We start from the raw sequence: 22,411 nt of genomic DNA, 5'->3' as shown, positions 1-22,411 counted from the left end.
TATCATCATTCTAAACCATATGCCAGAGTCTAGAGTATTCCCTGAAATATTTTACATGGGAGGAATCATGTAAATAGAATATCTGGCAATCTATGAATGGCTCACAGGATTTTAATCAACTGCACAGTTTTAAAATTGGCATTTAAATCCCTCTCACATCTGTTGTTTAAAATAGCCAACAGTGTGTGGAATACATTCAATGTGCAATATTCATATGAATATGTTAATAATAATATACATTATCACAGTAAAAAATGAGGTGTGTAACTGCAGTGCTCGTTAGAGTAAATATTTAGAGGTTTTGGAGAAAGCACTGTTTACTAGTAAAAAAATAAATACTTCTTCTCCACAAATAATACTGAGATGTTCTCTGTATCCTGAACACAGGACTTAAATGTTCCTAGTTGCCCCCTTGGTGCACACTGTGTCTTCCAGTGCTCTCCAAGAGCAGTCCATATGGGGTAACTTGCATAGGAAGCTAATAAACTGCACCTGCTTTAGCTTCTAAATATCAGAGGGTGAAATACCTCTCGGAAGATGTTGTTTATGGATCATCTAGGCAAGGTCCTAGGTGACAGCTAACTCTGGTTAGGTGTTAGCTAGCTCTGGTTCACTGACAAGCACTGAATTCCAACTGCAGCCCTAGTCTGTCTCCTCAGTGCATTTCCTTGTCTGCAAACCAGTACTGCAAACAGAGTCCTGCAGACTCTCTGTCCCTCTTTCTTCATCTCAGTGAAACCTTTAAATGAGGTTCAAGGTATGAAGTGCACTAACATGGAATGTGTTGTGTCTCTGACTGTAGAGGGTTCTGAGACTGGGGAAAGCTGTACCCTCACTTTCAAAAATATGCAGTAACTGCCAGTGAGCACCCAAAATCTGTTGAATTCTACCTAAAATAAGCTTGGATTTCATATGTTTTGTGGTGACCTTTAAAGGCTCCTTCCAACCCAGGCTATTCTATGATTTTGTGATTGTATGTTTTCTAAGGTAGTTTCTGTCTCTTTCTGGTCCTTTCTGGTCCTTTCTGGTCCTATGATGGTTGTTGTTCTTATGCTGGTCATGTGCTAGAACAGGCATAAAAAAAAAATGCAAAAAACCACAAAGGAATTAAATTCCATCCCACAGGAATGACTGTACTACGCTAGTCATTGTTTTTAAGCATGTTTTAGAAATTTGTAATGACAGCATTGGGATTATATAGTTAATTGCGGAGCAACCATTTTTACAATTTGTGTTTTACCCCACATGGAAAGCTATGATTTACTCCAAGTAATTAGGTTAGGTTTAATTTTGGCGAGACATAGACCCATATTATCCTGTGTAATATACTGTAATCCTCACGTTAGGTAGGGTGCCAAGTATTCCGTTTGTTTTGGGAGCCAACAAAATTGCCACTTGTCCAGGGTTGTTCTTGGACAGAATTGTAAAAGTGGTAACATTTTGCTACTTTAACCAGTTTATTATTAGTCTGACAGTGACCCAGAGATGTATGTATTGAACATTATGCAGAAGGTATGTGGCACTTCTCTAATAAAATTATATGGGGGCAATGTTGCAAGTTTTGATACCAGACACCAAGGCTATTTTCTGTCTTTCATGACCAGACCCCAAAATCTCAATTTCTTTCACTTCTTGTCATGCTGTAAAATATAGTGGTCAGAGAGATTACACCCCTGCCTAATATTGCTGTTGCACAGCTGTGTATCAGTTTGCTTATAACAGATGAATCTAAGTTAAAAAAGCTAAAATTTGTTTTTTCTCTCTAAAAAGAGAGAGTTTTTTCTCTCTCTAAAAAGAGTTTTTGTTTTTCATTCTTTCAAGTGTCTTTTCTGGACTTTCTGATATAGTGGTTTACCTGTCCTTTAGAAAGTCCATTTATCAAAAGATATTTGGGTGTTGGTGACTGATGAGGAGCTGACTGCTGCCAGTGACGTATTACAGTCTATGTTTATTACATATATGGACTGCTGAAATAGTTCTCTTCTGAAATCTGAGAGGAAGGATTCCCTAACAACATTTTGTGCCTCACTGAATATAATGAGCATCTTAGACACTGAGATTTTTAGATGTTCTGCAATGTCCAATTAAAAGCTATCATCATCTGTTAATTTCTTAGCACTATGTCTTAGCATTATTGCCTCTTATTTCTTGAAGTCAAAGTTAAAACATAATAGACTAACGATTTATCCTGGGGAGGTGTGATTTTTCACCTCAAGCAAGCACACATGGGACACACTTTTCCCGGTAAAGATGTTGAGCAGTAGTCCTCTCTGTGAGTTTTCTTCATTTGGTAATTGTCATAGGATGTTTCATTTTCTTCCATTGGAGTTATTTTTACTTTTCTACCAGAAGATTATGAAATATGTAAGCCCACAGAGAATGCTTCAGTAGTTTTCATACTGGTGTGGAAGAAACAGCTGGATCCACATTCCTGGCTGTAAAGCCTGGTATTGCAATTCCCAGTTCATCATGATGGATTGGGTAATTCCACACTAAGGAATTATCTCAGTGTTTGGATGCGACAGGACTGTACAATTGATTATTTTTGTTTGATTATAAATGCCATCCAAAAATAATGCCTGTGCTCAGTCACTGACATATATGACCTCTCTTTCCTTCTAGCTGCTCTGGAAATTTCTTTGTGCTGGCTGTTCTGGCCATGTGAATTTTCAGGGAGATAGAACATGTATCAATGATGTTTCTACACGTTTTGGTGAAGAAAATAATAAACATTGATCAGTGCTACTAGGAAGGGGAGTAATAGAGGTATAACTTTATGGGGAATAGCAGCTGTATAGTAGTTAAAATAGAAGGCTGAGAGCCAAGTCTTATCAGTTTATCCTCGGCTCTGCTGTAATCTTCTTCTTATCATTAACCTTGTGTTAGTCCTTTTGGTGGCATGCCTCCCTCCCCTAGCCCTAAGCAGTTTAGGATTGTTGAAGATGGAATTTTGTCCTATGTTCTTGGGTGCAGTGTTCATACTACCTCACTTTTGGCATCCAGTGTATGTGGCCATCATCTCTTCTGCAGTCAGGGAAGAGAGGTAGATGTCAACCTGACCTTTTCATTCTTACTCTGAACTTGGGCACTAGAGTTAGGTTTCTAAAGTAAGGACTATTTAAACTTATTTGTCAGATAACACTTAAAATCACAGAATCCTTCCCAATGTTTATAAACTTTCTGTAAGTAACTAATGATTTATTATTATAAATAATAAATGCAAATGAAATTTTTGTAATTCAGATAAGCTGATTGGTGTTATAAATAAACCTTTTCTTCTTAACTCTATAAAAATACAAGACCTCCATCATTCCCCCACCAGGTCAAAACGGGTGGATGCTAAAAATATGGTTTTTGAGGAACCTTAATACATGTGACATCCACTCCATGCCTGCACTACCCAGGCAGTAAACTCTTTAAACAGGGTCTACTTTAGTGCTATCTGTGAACAATGTCTAGTATAGTGGGACCCTGTCTCTAAGAAAACCTTGATGCTATCATAGTAAAAAATACTGGGAAATATTACCAATTTGTTCTGGGTCTGGAACAGCTGGTTGGTAATTGCTGCCTTTTCGGGGCTGCTGTTTCATACTCAGAAAGTGCTGGGGACAAGGCAGAAGCCTAACCACTCATCTTGTTCTCTGATTTCTTCTCCCTTTCATCCTCTCCAGTAGCAGATCAAGACTGTAACCGTAGACTGGTGCCTGTGGTACAGAGCTCTCAGGGCTGCTGTCTGTGTGTGCTGGGGCATGCTGATAAAAAAAGTAACCTCAACAACAACAACAAAGAGGGAAGAGTTGTTTTCTTGCCCCCTGTGGAATGGAGACCTGAAGTCAGGCGGGAGGTCCTGGTGTCTGGAGGAGTCAGCGTGGCGGAAGGGCTGTGATTGCCTTTGTAATGTAATTGTTATAATGGCAGGCCAGGGAATTGCAGTGGTGGACTGAAAAGCTCCAGCTGTTTCTCCTTGTGGTTCTTTTTGTGGTTACAGCAGGAGCTGGAGCATCCCTATGAGCAGATGGAGCCACGACTGAGGATGTGTCTCAGATGACTTTGTGAGCTCTGTGGGTAGGGGCAGACCACAAAAAGCAAGGCAAGAGCTAAACCTTCAGAAAGGCTTCTCCTTCCACGGCATTATGGAAAGTGGTTGGGGAAGGAGGGGAAGAAGGTAATAAACTAGATGCAGATCTGAACCAGATACAGAGTCATGGGCACAAAAAAAGGGAAGAGAGAGATGAACATTTTATGCACAGGTCTCATTCTGCATGGACTCAGAAGACCTCCAGAATTCCCCTGCATAGATGTAGCCAATAGAGAATTCTTCATGGTCTTCAAAGTCTCCTATTTCATTAACATTCTTTTCTGTTGTGCTTTTTCTTTCTTATCAATCTTCCTGTATTCGCAGTAACATTAAAGGAGTTACTAAAGCTCTCTTTGAGAACTACATGAGCCAACTTTAGCAAATGGATTTATGAAATCTATAGTTCAGCCATGGTTAGACCATTATAATTTTATATGTTCCAAAGTCTGAGGCTGGAAAACTGCCTGGCAGAAAAGGACCTGAGGGTGTTGTTTGAGAGCCAGCTGAACATGAGCCAGCAGTGTGCCCTGGTGGCCAAGAAGGCCAGTGGGATTCTGGGCTCTGTCAGCAATAGTTTGGCCAGCAGGACAAGGGCAGTGATCGTCCCCCTGTACTCGAATCCTGTGTTCAGTTCTGGGCCCCTCACTACAAGAAAGACATTGAGGTGCTGGAGCGTGTCCAGAGAAGGGCAACGGAGCTGTAGAAGGGTCTGGAGCACAAACCTGATGAGGGGTGGCTGAGGGAGCTGGGGGTTTTTAGCCTGGAGAAAAGGAGGCTCAGGGGAGACCTTCTCCCTATCTACAGCTACCTCAAAGGAGATTGTATCCACATAGGGGACAGTCTCTTCTCCCAAATAACAAGTGGTAGGATGAGAGGAAATGGCCTCAAGTTGCACCAGGGGAGGTTTAGATTGGATATTAGGAAAAACTTCTTCACGGAAATGTTTCTCAGGCATTGCAACAGGCTGCCCAGGGAAGTGGTTGAGTCACCATCCCTGGAGGTGTTTAAAAGATGTACATGTAGCCCTCAAGGACATGGTTTAGAGGGAGTTGGCAATGTTAGGTTTATAGTTGAACTCAGTGATTCTATGAAGTAGAACTTCTTTCTCTTCTTCTGCATGACTATTCCATAGCCTAGCAGATGAAGCTTTCACACATCTTCAATTTAAATGCTTTCATTTTCTATCTCTTTTTTTGTGTATTAATCCCTTTATATGCTTAAAATACCCCTTTTCTGAAGTTCCATCTCTTCACCTTACACATTTACCTCTTTAAGGAAATATGTGATCCCCTTCCATACCAAAGTTTTTAAATCAAACCAAGCAAAAAACCACAGCATCCTTTAGGGGTCTGCAAGAGTACAGAACAGGGATACATCCATGTTGCTCTCCCAGCAGAGAATGAAATATTAAGAAGGAATTGGTGGTAAAAGAGTTAGTTCAGGTGCTGGTAGCAGCTTATGCACAGCAATGCTAGATTGTCTCTGGGCTGCTAAAACTTTCCATAGATGTAGGACTGGTTTGTGTGTTAGGGCTAGAATGGTACCAACCAGTAAAATAAACTGACTTTGAAATGTTTATGCTGCTCCATAGTCACTCTTTTTCTCATTCTCTGGGAGGGAGTTAAGTCTTCCTTGGTCTTAAAGCAGTAATTTCTGATAAGTGTTTACCTGTGTGTTGAGGTGTGGGATGCAGCAATAACCACCAGTTTACAGCTTTGTCATCTACACGTGTTAGAATGGGCCTGTACATCATCATAACTTAAAGATGTGAGTTATTGATCCAACTACGGACAGAAGTCTTGTTTCTTCATTACCCAACCAGGGCTTTTGTCTGTAGACTGTGGAGCCTCTTCAATGTTTCAGGAGGCAGATGGGCTGCAAATGTTTCTTTTGCAAAACATCTTGCTTACCAAGAGTTTCCCAGTGCTTGGCCTGAACTGAAATCCATGAAAATTTTTGCATGGAAATTCTCATGAAAATGGCCTGAACTGAAAATACCAAAAAAGCCACCAACGCAAACTTCTTTTTATTTTTGTTGTCAGGAAATTCCAGTATCAATACCTCTGGTTATTTTTGCCCAGCTAGAGTCAAAGTCAATAAACAGTAAAGTCTTCAGTGCCTGTCACAGAGGGAAAATCTCTGTCAGTAACCTGTTACTTCGTGTTGGTTTTTATTGTGGGGATTTTTTGGTTTTAAGTGTTTGGGTTTTTTTCAGAGAGAGAGAAAAGTAGAGTCTTCATTGGCTATGCCCTCCTCTGGGTTCCTGCTTTTTCATGCTGAGGGGTTTTGTCTGACTGGACCCAAGGGGAGGGGTTTCCTCCATGAGGTCTTTTTTCTTATCTCCAAATATTCCTGATACCTTTGCTTTTACTGAGCCCTTCCAAATAAATGCTGAGCACATTTCCTGTCTTTTTATAACATCTGCACTGTTAATACAGTAGGTGACACTGTTACTATAGTAGGCAGGTCAAGGAGTTGAGAGCATGAGATGAAGGGTTATTGGAGGATCTATGAAAAACATTCAAAATAGTACTTTCTAAGATTTACACCAGGTTTGCATTAGTGGGATGAGTTCCTTGGAGTTTTGTCCTGTCTGCCTCTAGCAGAAAGAAGAGCTCAGAGAGGAGGTTTGCTAAATTAGATCTCAATGATGGGAGAAAATTCAGAATTAGTCAAAATGAAGACTTTGCATGTTAATCTTCATTATTTCAAATCGCCTTTGGGATTCATCTATGAATCACCAATCCCAAGGGTCCTGAAGCCATAATTCAGACCTTGCAAAAACCACAAAACAAGCTGAAAAATCACAAAAATCTCAAAAATTAGTGTTTTTTTCTTTCCTTTTCCTCCAAGTTTTTAGAGTATGTTTTTACAGAGTTCTTCTTCAGAATCAGACATGTTAAGAATTGTTATTCAATAACAAAAAAGCCTAGATTCTAAAGTAGTCACTTCAAGGTCAAGATCATGATCAAGGACTTCCAGAAACATCCCAAATATCACAACATGAACAATAAAACCCCATCAGCTGGCAGTGGTAGCTGTCAGATGGGAATCATGCTAGCCAGTGGGGCTGTTTTCCTGGCCATTGGGGGTTAACATCAGCTGAAATTCTAGTGAAACCTGGAGTGTTAATCCACATTAAGGAGATCTGGGGAAAGCAAGTGTCTTAATCCCCATAAACCCATAGGTGAAGTTGTTGCTGCCGGTCCTCCACATACCCCTCATGGACCATTCATCTGGGCAGCAGATGAGCCAACCAGCATAGCAGAAGAGTCCCTAAAACAAAATACTGAATGATCTTTGCCTCGTGTTTTCCTTTAAATTCCAGCTGGTATTACAGGAAAACCTGAATGTATCTGAGATAAACTGCAGAGACCTACTTTTTCAGATAGTACATGCTTTTGCATGTGTTTATCTGCTACCTACTGCACCATCAAGGCTACTGAAAAATAGGTACAATCACCTCCTCTTCAGAAAAAATTCTAGTTTAACTCCTAGGTATGCCCAAGACCTGCCTCCCACAAGCAACTTGTGTTTTGCCACTCCCTAGACATCTGCAGCAGTGAGGGACATTGGGGAGCAAATATGATGTGCAGATATGATGCGAAAGTCAGCTCTTAAAGCTGGAGTTCAGAGAGATCTCTTTCATTCATCCATGGGAGAAGGCCTCATTATAATTGTTCAAGCCTGACTGGATTACATCACTTTCCCCCTCATTTCACTCCCTCCCCACTTGCCTCCCTCCTTTTATTTACACCCCTTGTTCAGTGCAGTGTTGAGCCGGGGCTGCCTTAATGATGGATGCTGATCGCTTCATTCCCCATTGCCCCCCCATCACCTCCCCCAGTGCTTTGAAGTGTGCTCAGGTCTCAGGCTCCAGTTCAGAGGTCACTTTGTTTATTTATGCAAAGCTGGCTCATCTGTGAAATGGGGCTTTCAAGGCCTCTGACATCAAAGACTCCAAAGCTGGTCCCATCAAGTCAGAGCAGGGACGGGCCTTGCATTATAACAAATTAAAGCAACTTTGTGAATCATAGAGAAATATGATGGCTAGATTTTTGCTTCAAAAACTGGACTGTTTTCTTGACTTGTGGTTGGACTCAGCACATGGTATTGGCCTGAAAACCAGTCATGGTTAAAACACGAAGCCTTCATAAAGAGTCTGTGGGTAAATAAAATTTGATCCTGACTCAGTAACAGTCTGAATATTTCCCATCAGTTTCTCTCAGAGCTGGACTGTTATGCAGAATTTTCCATTTGTTTTAACTTTCAAGAGGGAATGGAACAATTCTGCTATGGTAATAAACAGTAACTATACCCCACTGATGTGGCAGTCTTGTCCCATAGGATCCTCAATGGGCTTTGTCAGTTGATGGAGTTGTATACAGAAATCCCTTCTCTGCAGAAATCCAGCCTGCTTTGGGACAGAGGATAGACCAAAAAAACACATGCCAGGAAATATGCATAGAGCATCGTGGTTTCTGGGGTGAGAAAGGGTAATTTGTCCCATGACAGCAGCACTGATAATCATGGCCTACACTCAGACGTGTCCAGTCTCATACAAATCCGTGACTGTCCCTTTCAGCTCCACCACACACATCCCCAACATCAGCAGCATCTCAGTCCTGTGGCATCTCAGACCTAAAAGCCAGCTTGGAATGAGATCCTGAAGCAAGAGAGAGGCGATGTCTGGGGATGATGCCAGTGGGGTGACACTCCTGAACAATGGGCTGATGCCTCTGTGTCCATCCTGACTCTGTCTTGTATTGCCATGTGCCGTATTTGGGGGGGAAGGGGTTACACGAGTTTCTCCCTTATCTCCAAGTCTGTCACCTGACATGATATTGGAGCCTTGCCCTTCAGGTTTCTCGACCAGCCAGTGTGCTTTGTAACACCATGGAGCCAAACTGTACAGTGAGGACACCTAAATCATGTGTATGTTTTCTTAGCATCAGATACTCGTGACATAAAATTAGTCAGTGATTGCTTTTCAAGGCAGGTTTTCCACTTCATCTTCCAATTGGCTGCTATCCTAAGCCTGTGATACTGTCCAAGAAGTTCAGTACAGGATGACCTTCCAATATAGGTCACAGAAATGGGAGCTTGTAGGAAACTTCAGCAGTTCATCCTTCTTAGCACTGCCTTTCACAGTAATGTGCTGGCAGCAAAGTGGGCAGTGCTACATGGCTGGTCCCTACTACCCTTAGACTGTAGGCTGATTTTTTTGTATGTACTTATCACCCCAACCTGCCCAACTCTGGGGGGGAGGTGACAAGAGCATGAGCAAGTAAGTGGCTTATTAGGTAATTTTCTAATATAGCTAAGACTCCTGATTTCTGCTACTATCTTATCCTTTTGTATACTGGTCATATGTGACTTGTTTTTTAAATTCCTGTCTCTGTCTAATAAGAATATTGCCAGGCCAATTGCATTTGTGAAACTCAGGGTGAAATGCAAACAGCAGGTCTTCAGATCTGACACTATTAACCAGGCTTCAGACTAAAGGTTTGGGCTGCATCAGATGCTTCTGAACTTGCAGGATATTTGACTTTGCTGTCAGTGTCACAGATTCCTCCGTAGAAGAGAGCAAAGTGTATTTGTGGTACAGAAAGATACACTTCCTTCCCAGCACAGGGATTAGAACAACTGTAAAAGTGTTTCTCTATCCTAGGAAACCACTTAGTATTAAAATTGGAAAAATAGGAAAGTTCTTCAAAACAGAGAGAGATATATTCTTTCCATGCAGCCACGGTACTGACTTTGGATAAGACAGGTGGAAGTCAAATATTGGTGATATCTGACTTAGACAGGGGTCTCCCATCTTCAGGGTGTTCCTGAAATGTCTGTCTCCCGAAGTGCTGCTCTACTTTATGTAATATTAAGCTCTTTTTTGGCTCTCTGAGACCACGGGTCAGAGCTTAAGACACTCACCCAAGGTGCAAGAATGGAGATTTAAATCCCTCTCTGAATTCAGCAGAAGAGGGACCTGACCCTGGGTCACTCACATCACAGGTTAACACTTCATCATTATATCACTGGCTACTCTGCTGCCTCACTCACGCTTTTAAATTCAACTGGAGATTCACACACTTCAGGGAATATTCCCAAAATTAGTTTCACCCAATTTCTGGATCTCATGAATCAACTCTTTTTGGTACAGTTCTCAAGTGTGAGTTTTTTCAGATACAGTCATGCTGAAGGTAGAGACTGCTGTAACATCTCTCACCCCATGTGCAGCTCTGGGGATGGGAAAGAGCAGGAACTCTTGCTCTGCAAGAGTTTCCATGTTTATGACGTTTCCCCTCCTCAAGACTTCTGCTATTGTTGTTAACGTTTCCACATTCCTAGCACACATGAAACAAGTTCCAATGTATCTAAACCAATGTGCCTAAATGCATGCAGTTATTTATTTCAGTGTTGCTCCTCCGTCAAATTAACTATTCCATCGGCTCAGCACGATGGCATTAGTTATCCTGATCTCTTTCACCCAAAATGTTTTTTTCTGGGTTTGGTAGGTTACTCCACAGGTTTGTGACTTTGTAGGATAAAAACTGAAGAAGCATCTTCAAAGGATCAAACAGATTCTGAGCAATTTTCCTTACATCAAAAGCTTGGCAGCATGTCAAGAGGTGTGGAGACCGCCAGTCAGTCCGTGTGTGTCAGCAGGAGGAGTGCACATGGGCTGACATACTGTAACATGAGGCAGCAGGCAAGGGAGATATACTGCCCTTTGTACATCAAGCTGAGCAGGATTAAGATACAATTGACAGAACATTGCCATTTAAATGCCGTAACCACTTCTAAGATATTCAGCAGTTAACAATGGACAGGAATCCTACATCTCTCTGCAGTTTTTCTTTATTCTCCATTGCCCAATACATTTGCCTAATTGTGCAGAGGGATTTGATAAGTTCTCTCTCAGAGAGCATCCAAGATTTCATTTGTAGCACTACTGATACTGATATTTATGGGAAAAATTATACAAGTGCTAGGAGAAAATTGATGTTGTATTTTGACTGAAGGGAGACAATCTGTCATATGCAAGCCATCATATATAATGGAGCTGCTTCAGGGAGCTGCAGCCCCAAAAGTTTTTTTTCCCCTCGGAGTGACAGCTGTACATACCTCCAGGGGAAACTGCCCCAAAGTAACCAAAAGGAGAAGAGAAAAATCTGTCAGGGTCGAGAGGGGACAAACCCATATGGCATTGCAGCCTCTCTGCTCAAGGGACAGAGGCAAAAGAGAGCAGAGCATCTGTTGGCATATAATGCCCCTTGCTGAAGAGATGGGATGAGTTTCCAAAATAGCAGAACCTGAGGTGAGGATGGGGTTAAACACACATTCCTGTCTCACAAAGACACAAGTTTACACACTAAACACTGTTTAAGAGCAACTCAACTTCTAAAGCAACTGTCAAGAGCAGTTTTATTATTTATACCTTTGGGGGGAGGCATGCTCATCTATAAGCTCAGATAAGTTTGTCCTCTCTGTCACAGACATCACAGAAAGAATTTTCTTCTTTTTCACTCATGACACCATTTTCTAATGGGTTTTAGGAGTTGGACATTTAGAGGGATTCATTCTTTAGATCAGATGTTTCCACTTCTCTTTTTTTTTTACACCATTGTGTTCCTGATTGAGGTGAACTTTTTCCCAGCCTTCACCTGACCTATCACTGAAAATCAAGTTTCACCCACTTCAGTGCAATTCAGGTAGGAGCTGAGGAGCTATTGATCAAGATCACCACCTCCAGCTACTGTATGGGGCTGTGCCATCTGTAGAGCACAGAAGTAACCTTAGAAGAGCCATATTTTGCTGCACCATCATTTATAGGTGCCCGAAGTCCCTCAGGTGGACCTCCCTCCTGGTGTGATGCATTGCTATAAGAGATTGCTTGGAGCTGAGAACTTGTGCAGTAGAGGTTGAGCTGTTACTGGAGGAGGAAAAAGACTTCACATCTGGGCACTGCAGAGGTGTGAGGCCACCAAGATCACCCAGGTTGCAGAAGGAAGTTCAGGGTACTCTCATTCTCCCTTGGCCCTCAGGGAGACCTTCCAGGTGACCATATCACAGTGGCAATTTGAGGTGGAGACTGCTGGAAACATGGGGGGTTTAACTTGTGGTGATTTCTATTTCTCCTAGCAGGAAAGGGCACAAAGTCAAAATTTTAGAGCTGCTCTGTGGTAGTGATATAGACAACTAGAGTGATAAGGGACAAAGTGGTGTGTTGATGCAGGTGGATGAGATGGTCTCAATTAGAAAAAAATACCCATAAACAGCTTTTCAATTCAGTATTGTTTTCACCAGCCATAACTTTGCATTCAGCACCCCCTGAGAACTCATTTAACCCCAGAACTGCTTGCTTTTCTGATTTTGCATGGAAGCTGAAAGGCGAATTGGTGGCTGTAATTCCACTGCTTGTGTTCTGTATGACTGATCATATAGGTCTTCCCCCACTTCCTAGGTTTACTTATCTTTAATTTTGATTTATACCACTATTTGCATAGAAGGTACAACAGATCAGCTCCTCCTAGGGAACAGCAACCTGTAAAAATAAACAAAGAGGCTTTTCTGAGATATTAATGCAAACATTGATTAATCTCCCATTGCTTTGGTAGCCTGCTGAAAAGCTCATAAAGCACTAAACGAAACTGTTCATTAAACTGGCCAGGCTGTGCATGCCTGATGTGTGTTGAGTGTGTTTCAGCTGCATGGTGCCTCCAGGAGGAAATGCAAACTCTTGTACTGTTGCACTGCAGGAGACCTTCTTAAATTCTTCCCTTTCCTTTCCTTTGCAGATGATGCCAGCTCAGGAAAGGATAGCCAGGTACCTGAAGGTTCCAACGGAGAATATGAAGATCATTCTGGGAAGCAATGGGGTAAGGAGCAGTGTGTGTTTTTTGGTTTTCCTCAGTTCTTGGTTCGTTGCTGTTCACGTGGCACATTTCTCAGTTGCTGAAGGAGAGGAAAGGCAGAGCAACTGGAGGGAGTTCTCCCTACATATGGTCAAATAATAAACAGAGTGTCAGCTGAACATATTGGTGTGGATGGATTGCATCCAAGGGTCCTGCGAAATGCAGCCTGTGGTCGGCCCTAGGGCCCCCTGCCATATAGCCCAGCATGGTTCTCCCTTGTATTTGTTTTTCTGGGCAGGGACTTTCTTTTGCATGTGCAGCTATTATAGCTTTCATAGACTCCCTATAAAAAGCATATTGACTTTTACAGCAGTATTTCCAAAAATCTTCAGTGCCAACATAACACTGCTCCCACTGAGGGCAAATGGGAGGTCTGACTTCACTTCAGGAGAATTAGCACTAGGCCAAGCTGAGTATTTTTTAAAATCCCCCTTTCTTTTACACACCTGCCTGAACTTTTCTAAGCCCTGGACTGTTCAGGCATAAGATTTTGTTGCTCTTGCAGAGCTTTGGGGAACTGCTAAAATCTGACTTGGAAAGAATCACTGCAAGACTTGCAGGTCCAAAGTTTGGTCCAGGCACTCCTTGAAGGACAATAAGTTGTCAGGCTGATGCCAAACAGCTTTTGACCATTACTGACAGGAGTGTGATGTGAGTTTATGAGCTCGATGGATGAAGAACAGCATTTCTATTTTGCTCATACAGTACATCCTTCTCCTTAATATAGAGATGGCTTTGTACCACATTTGTGGCCAAGGAGAAACCTCATAGCAGTGGTGGGGGTGGAACCTGACAGGCTTTTGCCATATGAGTCCCCACCACTTAAGATGAGGCCAGTTTTCTTCAGGAGCTGGCAAACAAGTGCTGTGATGTAGTCCAGGCTACACCTGAATTACAGATTTGTCTGAGGCTGAGCTTGCTCAGGGAGAGGAAGGTAACCTTCACTCACTCTGAAAAAGGATAACGACATTCTAGAGTTAGAGAAGGGGTGTCATAGGTAAACTACAGGTCAGGAGTACTTCAAGGAGGGATTCAGCAGCTACTAAGAAAAGCTACCATCTCTCCACTCTTCATTACCATGGTGGAGACAGGAGCGGACAGGGCAGATGTGATCCTGGTAGAGCTGCTGGGTGATGGATCAATACAACAATAATATTATGAAGGAAGATGTAAGCCCTACTAAAAGGATTATGCATTGACAGTGTCATATCATAGTGTCGCTCTGTGCTGCCCTGGCCCAGTCTTTCTTTGTGCTGCAGAGTGTTCCTGAATCTCTCCTTTTTCCCCTTTCCCTCCCTGCTATCTCCTCTCCCCAAGCAGAGTAATGCCTGGGGCAGGCACACACCTACCAAAGCCCTTTCCATCCAGCTGTGTTCACCAGCAAATTGCTGGTTGGAGCTGGTGTGAAGGGAGGATCAGTTTGTGTATGCATGTCTCTGGAGGGTGATGGGTGAAGAAGCAGTTTGTGTTGTCACAGTCCTGGGCCCTGGAGAAGTGTGAGAGAAGAAGCATGATAAAAAAAGCTCCACTTTGTTTTCCATGTACCACCGTGATATCACTGGGAAGAGGTTCCTGTCCCCATCAAGAGCAGGGAACTGATGTGAGGAAAGATAGATATCCCCATCCACGTCTTCCCACAGCTGACTGAGCTCTTACCCAAAAGACTTGAAAGTATTTCAATACTTGGTCACATCATGATGCTTTTTTTGTAAGTATCATTAAAGCTGGACGTGGTAGTGACTGTGACTACATGGAAGTAATTGTGGTGGATCACAACAGACGACATGTTTCAGATAATCACCGCACTTCATATGAGCAACACCTGACAGGAGCCTCTGGGACTGATCCATGCCCCACAGGGAGAGGAGATCACAGAATTCCATCACAGGTCTTCGTGCTGACAGGCTTCAATTTAATTTAATTTTCGTTAGCTTGAATAAATCTTCATGGCAAACAGCATTTCAGCCAGGAACCCATATACAACACTGTCTCTTTGTCCCCATCCACTTGTGTTTTCCCTTGGTCTTGAGTATGACATAATTTACACTGTACAAATGTGTGGTTCATGTTTATGAAGCAAATGCCAAATGATGAGGAGGAGAACAAGCGTGTGAAGTATAAATAACACAGAAGCACTTTGTAATGGCCTTTGCTGGCACTCCAACAAGCAAAATGTCTGTAAACGGTACAGATTTGGGGACAGACATTTACTAGAACCAACTCAAAAGAGATTTTTTTTTCTGTCTGTCTCTCACACTGCTGCTTCTCCTCTTTCTCTTTTGTGCTTGCTGGGTCTCTTTTACTCTCTTATGTGTGTGTGTCTCTCTCTTTCTCCTTTTTTGTTAACTGGCTTTTCTAAACTTGTCCAATTCAGGCTTTTGTCAAGGAAATATTCAGAACTGTGTAAATGGGATCTGGTTTCAGCATATTGCACATAGCCTGGAGTAGCTCTTGAGACCACATAGTCACTTAACCTTTCCTAAACAGAGAAAGAAAAAAAGGTAGAAAGAGCCTAAGAAGTGTAGCTTTACCTGTAGTTTGGTGTGTATTTGTGCAACCATGTACAAGGAGTGAATGCAAATCTCCAGACAGATTCATGGGAGTCACAGTGGGAGGAAAATCAGAATTGCTGAAGCCCTGCTTTTTTGGGTGGAAAGAGAGTTTCTGTCTTACGGTGCCCTTACTAAGCAGGGATGCCACCAAGTCCTTCTGAGAGCTCAGAATCACTGCCTTGACTCTTCAGTCTGCTGGGAAAGTGTGGCTATCCTGGCTCCAGCCTGCTCTTTGATATGTTAGTCCCAGCCCAGGAATCCCATCTTCCCCTACCTGGACCAGGAGTTGCTGGTCTTGGAGTAAATTACTGCCATATTAGAGGATAACTGCAAATGAACCCATTTCACAGCTGATTCCTGACCTCTCCATGCACCTTGCAGACATTTACTCAATTTCCACAATGACAGCCCTTATCAGCACGTCTCCCTCGGCTCAGACTCAGACTTCGGAATGTCGCGTCCCACAGCCTGCAGCTCTGACAGGGTTCATTGTCAGGGAGGGTGATTGTTTTTGCTGGGAGGGGGCCTCCTGAAGCAGACCCAAAGGGAACACCCAGCAATTTAGGCACCACGACCTGTGGAGTGGGTTAGTATGTCACACTTGTTGCTCAGCTGTCACAGCAAAGGCTTCCAGTGCCGGAGTTACTCTGGTTCATTGGATTACACATGAAAGACTCTGTATGGAGAGTAAAGCATTTCTGAGCAAGAGTTTGGAATAACATGAAGTGGCTGGGACCCAAAATGACAGCCAAGGGGGCCGAGGGAAGGCTGTGGAGACAGATGGTTTCCCCTGCGGAAAAGGACTCTGCAGAGAGGGGTATGCCAAAGGGTGTCCTCTTCCAAGAGGGAGGGATGTTGGCCAAGGCTGCAGGGGGATGAGGACTAAGGGATATGTTCACAAACCTCAGAGGGCAATGGCTGCCATTCCCCAGTGCTTGGAGACAGGAAGCTGAAGACCTGCCTCCTCCATTCAGGAAAGCCACACTGTAGTGCACATCCTGGAGCTTCTGGCCCTCAACCCTGGGCAGCAGGGCTGGCTGGCTGGTAGAGAGTCCCACCATCCTGTAGCTGAATTCCCTGATACCTGAAGCACGACTTTCTCAGCTTGTTTTGGTGTGTTACATGCTACTGAGGTTGTGGCTTTCCAGTTGCTATTGGTGAAGGCCAGTGGCTGCCCAAGGAAGTGGTGGAATCACCGTCCCTGGAAGTGTTCAAAAAAGCATGTAGATATGCTTCTTGGGGACATGGTTTAGTGGTGGAGCTGGCAGTGTTAGATAAATGGTTGTACTCAATGATCTTAGAATTCTTTTCCAACTTTAATGATTTTATGATGGGCATAATTCAACCCCGTGTGCCAGAAAGCTGGCCACTCATTGCCTATTTCTCATATTTCCCAAGAAAAGAATCAGGGAATATTTACCAGGAGCGTGCAAAAATGCGGGGTAACTGTCCTTTGGGGCTGAGGAGTAACACCACAGTAATCAAGAAGTAGAGTTCAAAAGCAGGGGTAAAAACCCATTGTGGAAATTCTGAACAGACTTGGAGGAGAAACTGGTTTTGCCAAAATAAAAAAAAAAAGAAGACAGGTGAAATCGGCAGGAACATTTCGGATGCAGAGGAGAGTGTCAAGTGGGCGTCAGAAGTGGTATTAATCTCAGCAGGAACCTGCAACTAGAAGTGCCCCTGGACTGGCATTGTGTAGTTAAAGCAACTGCGAGGAATTTGTAATTTCTTTTGAATTTTTCATTAAGGTTCAGATTTCATAGGTAGAGACCTTGCATTTCCCTAATGTTCTTGTCACTGCTGTTGAAAATACAGGTGATTTCTTTGCTAAGACGAGTAGCTTATCCCATGGTTCTGTCCACCAGCAGCTATTGCTTCAGATTCTGCATTTTTGGTATGGACTGGCATTGAATACCTTCTTATAACAAACTCAAGGGGTTTTTACTATGTCTTTCCATTTCTTTGTTTACTTCTTTGGGCCTTTCAACATGAATGCTTTGTAAATTGAAGTTGAATGAACTGCACACATTTAAGTTCAGATCAATATGCAGAAGTCTGACACACTTCTGAGACTTTCCTATGTATTGAAAGGATGTTGACTCTTCTTAAGTCCCTTTAAAGCCAGTGAGAACTAAGGGGCAAAACATCTTTGGAGAATGAAGCTTCATGTGACAAGCAAAAAATTGAGAAAATGGTCAGCCTGACAGGAATCTGAGCTTTTTCCTTTGGTCTTGGCTAAGGACTTGCCTCTGTGGCATGAAGTATGGTAACAATTACAGTGTGATTATGGAGCCACATTTTGCCTACAGCTGCAGTAGTGTGATTTTGGTATTATTCTGTGAGGTGGTCTGGTGCAGTTGCCTTACAGACACAGAAATTCCGGGGTTGTGCTATGCAGAAGGCTGATACAGTGGCCATAGCAGTCCAGTAGACTTTCAAATGCATCAGGCTGGGAAGTGTCTCCCTTCCAAGGAAATTGGTTTGAGCTGATATGAGGGAGAGTGATGCACTGGTGTGTATGGGGCTGCCAGGTGCCTATCAAGCAAATTTGGCCACAACACTTGACAACATTGTCCTTTTCTACGTGTTCTTTGCTCACCACAATCAGTTTTTCTTGCAGCCCGTCCCAGGTTCACACAGCCTGCCAAGATGAGACGGAGGGTGATCGCCCGTCCTGTCGGCAGCTCCATCCGCCTCAAGTGCGTGGCCAGTGGGAACCCAAGGCCTGACATCACGTGGCTGAAGGACAATAAGCCCCTCACTCCCCAAGAGATTGGGGAGAACAAGAAGAAGAAGTGGACGTTGAACCTGAAGAACCTGAAGCCAGAGGACAGTGGGAAATACACCTGCCGGGTGTTTAACAAAGTTGGAGAAATCAATGCAACGTACAAAGTTGAAGTGATCCGTAAGTGCTGCCTCTGGGGTGGAAAGGCAGGGAGGGACCTTTCAGAAGGGGACTGGCTGGGTGAAAAGAGCATGATAGCAAATGTGCAGTGCTGGTGGCTGGAAACAGAAATGGGGAAGTGTTAAAAACATCAGCAAAGACAAAGAAAGCATTACTGAAACTCTAGAATTAACCTGGCACCTGGGCAAGACGTAGGAGCAACAACACAATTTAGTAGCTGAAATGAGGATGGGTACTTGGGAAATAGTAATCTCTAAGGGCACCTGCATGGTAAAACTTTACCATAACCCAGTTCGGGTCTTATTCTACCAAGAGGGTCAATTCAAGGACAGACTGAGAACTAGCTGAGAAAGCCTTTCAAGTACCATAGAGGAGGAGTGAAAATATTTAGGATAGCCCAGATTACTCTGTCAGAACGGGTGAAACCAATCAATTGAAAATTTAATCTAGAAGTCTCCAAAAGGAATTAGCAGAAATCTTATGTCTAGAGTGATTAGCCAGACAAGGCTTTAGGGCCAGATTCTAAAAAACATTTGGCCATCTGAAGGTCCAGGTGGGTACAAATGAGATACTTAAAAAAACCCCACAAACAAACCTGAAAAATTCCCATTAGGGTCCTGTCTGTATCTTTAGATGCCCACATAGCTTTAAAGATTCAGTCCTTAGAAGATGAGCTGTGGGGGATTACTCTGCATTGTGGTGAGGTAAATTGCTCTTCTTACTATTTAGCTATTCTGATACTTGCTCTCTAATCTCCTGTTTCCCCTATTATTACCAAAGATAATTATACTCAAATCCTACCTAAATTTAACAGAGAAGAGCTCTTATTCTTAAATCATTGTGCTTTGTCTATGACATCATCATAAGTTGTCATGGAAATGATTACAGAGCAGCAAACTCAAGAAAGAGGAGAAGATGAGCTGAGTGGAAGGAAGATTGAATAGCCTTCATTAATGAGGAGCAGGGGCATGGAGGGCTATTTCCAGTCACTTTGAAAGCATGTTGTTTGTCTGTGCATACATTTTAGCATGAGAAAGTTTATCCCAGTGTGATTGTTCTTAAAGGTAAAGATCTGTTCTCTGATAAGTCCTTTCTCTAGAATCACAGGAATTAAAAGCATATGTGGAAGCTCTGTTGGGCTCTGAAGGCACAAACCTGCTGGACATCTGGGATTGATAAAGATGCAGCTGTGTGGAGACAGTAAAAACATGTGTTTACACTAAAACCAGGAGCAGAGGCAGGGAAATGAATCAAGCCCCATCCTAATGGCAGCTGTGGCATTTTCACTTCATCAAAACCAGACAGCACCAGGAACAAACCCCTTTCTGTGTCCCTGTTTATCTTGGTTTTTATCAACTTAAAGATGTATGTAACCTTTGTTTTCATTAGCTTTTGCTGGCCAGGAGTGAAAACAGTAACCAAAGCTGGAACCAGAGTCAAGGAGATAAGGGCATTAAGCAGTTTTCAGACATCTTTCTATTTTTAACATCATTCTGTGAAACATTACAGGTTTTATTCAATTTCCTTCTTTTTTTTTTCCCCTTGAGCCTCCACTCCTAAGTCCTGCTTATCTGAATCTCAGTCTCCCCAGCTGTGATTGCTGTTCGTAGTCCCAAGGCAAGGCCTACAGAGACCACTATGGTATTTTTGTTTCCCAAGCACATCTTTATAGCCCTCATTATTGAACGTATCCTGAGTTTTTGAGAAAGGGTCCATTGTTCCTTCCTCTCACCCCAAAGCCAGTGCTGGTGGGAGCTGTTTTGTTACATGTTCAAACCAACAGTGTTTGCCATCAAAAGGAGATGATGATTGCCAGCAGTTACCACCCACTGTGATACCATAATTTCTCTCTGTGCCTAGGATAGAGGTTTGAAGTACCTCCTTGTCTGGAAACTGTGACTGATTTATCTGATTCTAACACTAAACAAAATCCAAACATTCCTCAGAATGAGGCATATATTTTTCTTTTTGCTTTATGTGGTGTTGACACAACCTAAGGCTTACGGTCACGCTGGAAAGGGTGTTCTTGTGAACCTCCTCTGTTTCATTTCCTATCCTACCATCTTGTTTCCTTCCTCACCTGAGACTTGAGGCAAAAAAACATTGTGAGAAAGGAAAGATTTTGTTATTGGCTAGAAAATCAAATGTCTTCTGAGCTATTCCTCCATAAAAATTTTCTCCATAGTGAGTGTGGTGATGATTAGACTGAAGAAAGAAATACCCCACCCCTCACTGTCTCTGAACTGGGGGGTAGCCACAGTGGTTACAGTGTGGTGTCTTAATAAATAAGTACTTGTAAATAATCTGGTAAAAACGTGAGGTTGTGTCTGAGAAGACATAAAGTTCTGTCTTATTCACCTGTAAGTTGCACCCTGCTGGACATGGTGGTAAGACACAGCATCACAGAATCACAGATAGGAGAGTTGTTCAGCGTACAGAAGAGAGGGACGAAGAAAATCTTCCAAAAAAAAGGACTCAAAGGGAGATCATACTTTTCTCCAGGTCTGATTGTGGATAGAAAAGTAACTTCCTTGTTAAAAACAGTAAGATTCAGGTTGAGCATGAAAACAAACTTGCTAAGCCTCAGACAGTGGAAGAGTTGTCTGGAGAGAGTAGAGAGCATCTACTATTGGAGGCTTTGGCAGAGGCTGGGCAAATTTGTATCAGTGGAGGTTTGCAGCAGTCTCAGCCTGCCGTGGGGCAGGGAGTTGGACTACACTATCATTTTGCATCCCTCCTACACCTTTTTCCTATGTTTCTGCAATTGCAAGTTACTGAGATTGACAAACACCTTTTCCCCTGTGTTTCCGTGCAGAGAGGACGAGGTCCAAGCCCATCCTGACAGGGACACACCCTGTCAACACGACGGTGGACTACGGTGGGACCACATCCTTCCAGTGCAAAGTCCGCAGTGACGTCAAACCCGTCATCCAGTGGCTGAAAAGGGTGGAATATGGCACAGAGAGCAAGTACAACTCCACCATCGATGTCGGGGGGCAGAAGTTTGTTGTGCTGCCCACAGGGGAGGTCTGGTCCCGCCCAGATGGTTCCTACCTGAACAAACTGATGATTACTCGAGCCAAGGAGGAGGATGCAGGGATGTACATTTGCCTGGGGGCAAACACCATGGGCTACAGCTTTCGCAGCGCTTTTCTCACAGTCCTGCCAGGTGAGTTTTCACTTTTCTGCCCACATTTGTACCAACAGTCTGCCTCATGGTATTAATTATACAACTACTGATGCACATTGGGCTCCCTGACCCTCTGTGATGCCGTGCTGATTTAGGTTTGTTCAGTTCTGGTAAGAATGACTGGGGGACTAAATCAGCCCTGATTTAAAACATTCCCTGCTGAAATCTTGTTGAAGATGTTTCCTTTTCTCCCTTCATGGGAAATGATCACAGAAGCACAGAATAGGTGAGATTGGAAGGGACCACAATGGGTCATCTGGTCCAACCTCCCTGCTCAAGCAGAGTCATCCCAAAGCATGTGGCACAGGATTATGTCCAGAAGGTTTTTGAATATCTCCAGTGAGGGACATTCCACAACTTCTCTGGGCAACCTGTTCCAGTACTCACAAAGTAAAGTTCTTCCTCATATTAAGGTTGACCTTCGTATGCATCAGTTTCTGCCCATTGTCTCTTGTCTTGCTGCTGGGCACCAAACAGAGCCTGGCTTCATCCTCTTGACATCCTCCCTTCAGATACTGATGGACATTGATGAGGTCCCCTCTCAGTTGTCTGAGTGGAATGAAATGAATTATCTGCTCCTGTATGGAAGAGGAGCTGGGAACAGATGCTGCAGTTTCAGACACTACATTACTTCAGGTTTGAGTGCAGGACAGGAGAGGGGAACTGAATAACAGCACAGTTTGCAACCCCATTCCCTTACATTTGTCCTTTCTTTTGCCCTTATTTATATTGCTTTTGCTGGTAAAAGGAAACAATTATACAGGCCCA

At 43.1% G+C, this 22,411-nt stretch overlaps 1 protein-coding gene across 4 annotated transcripts in view; it reads left to right on the top strand.

The window, feature by feature from the left end:
- Positions 1-22,411, top strand: part of FGFRL1 (fibroblast growth factor receptor like 1) — a 168,305-nt gene that overhangs the window by 142,845 nt on the left and 3,049 nt on the right. For all 4 annotated transcript variants that reach the window (XM_027736608.2, XM_039383443.1, XM_027736607.2 and 1 more), the window contains exons 4-6: positions 12,877-12,957; positions 18,169-18,453; positions 21,269-21,622. In XM_027736608.2, the coding sequence (XP_027592409.1) occupies positions 12,877-12,957; positions 18,169-18,453; positions 21,269-21,622 (720 nt within the window). The remainder of the gene's footprint in view (positions 1-12,876; positions 12,958-18,168; positions 18,454-21,268; positions 21,623-22,411) is intronic.

Source organism: Pipra filicauda, unplaced genomic scaffold (assembly GCF_003945595.2).
Source record: "Pipra filicauda isolate LSUMZ 115617 unplaced genomic scaffold, ASM394559v2 scaffold30_size5312502_pilon, whole genome shotgun sequence".
Classification (NCBI taxonomy): domain Eukaryota; kingdom Metazoa; phylum Chordata; class Aves; order Passeriformes; family Pipridae; genus Pipra; species Pipra filicauda.
Note: the sequence above shows the minus strand (reverse complement) of the source record. Positions and strands in the feature narration are given on the sequence as shown.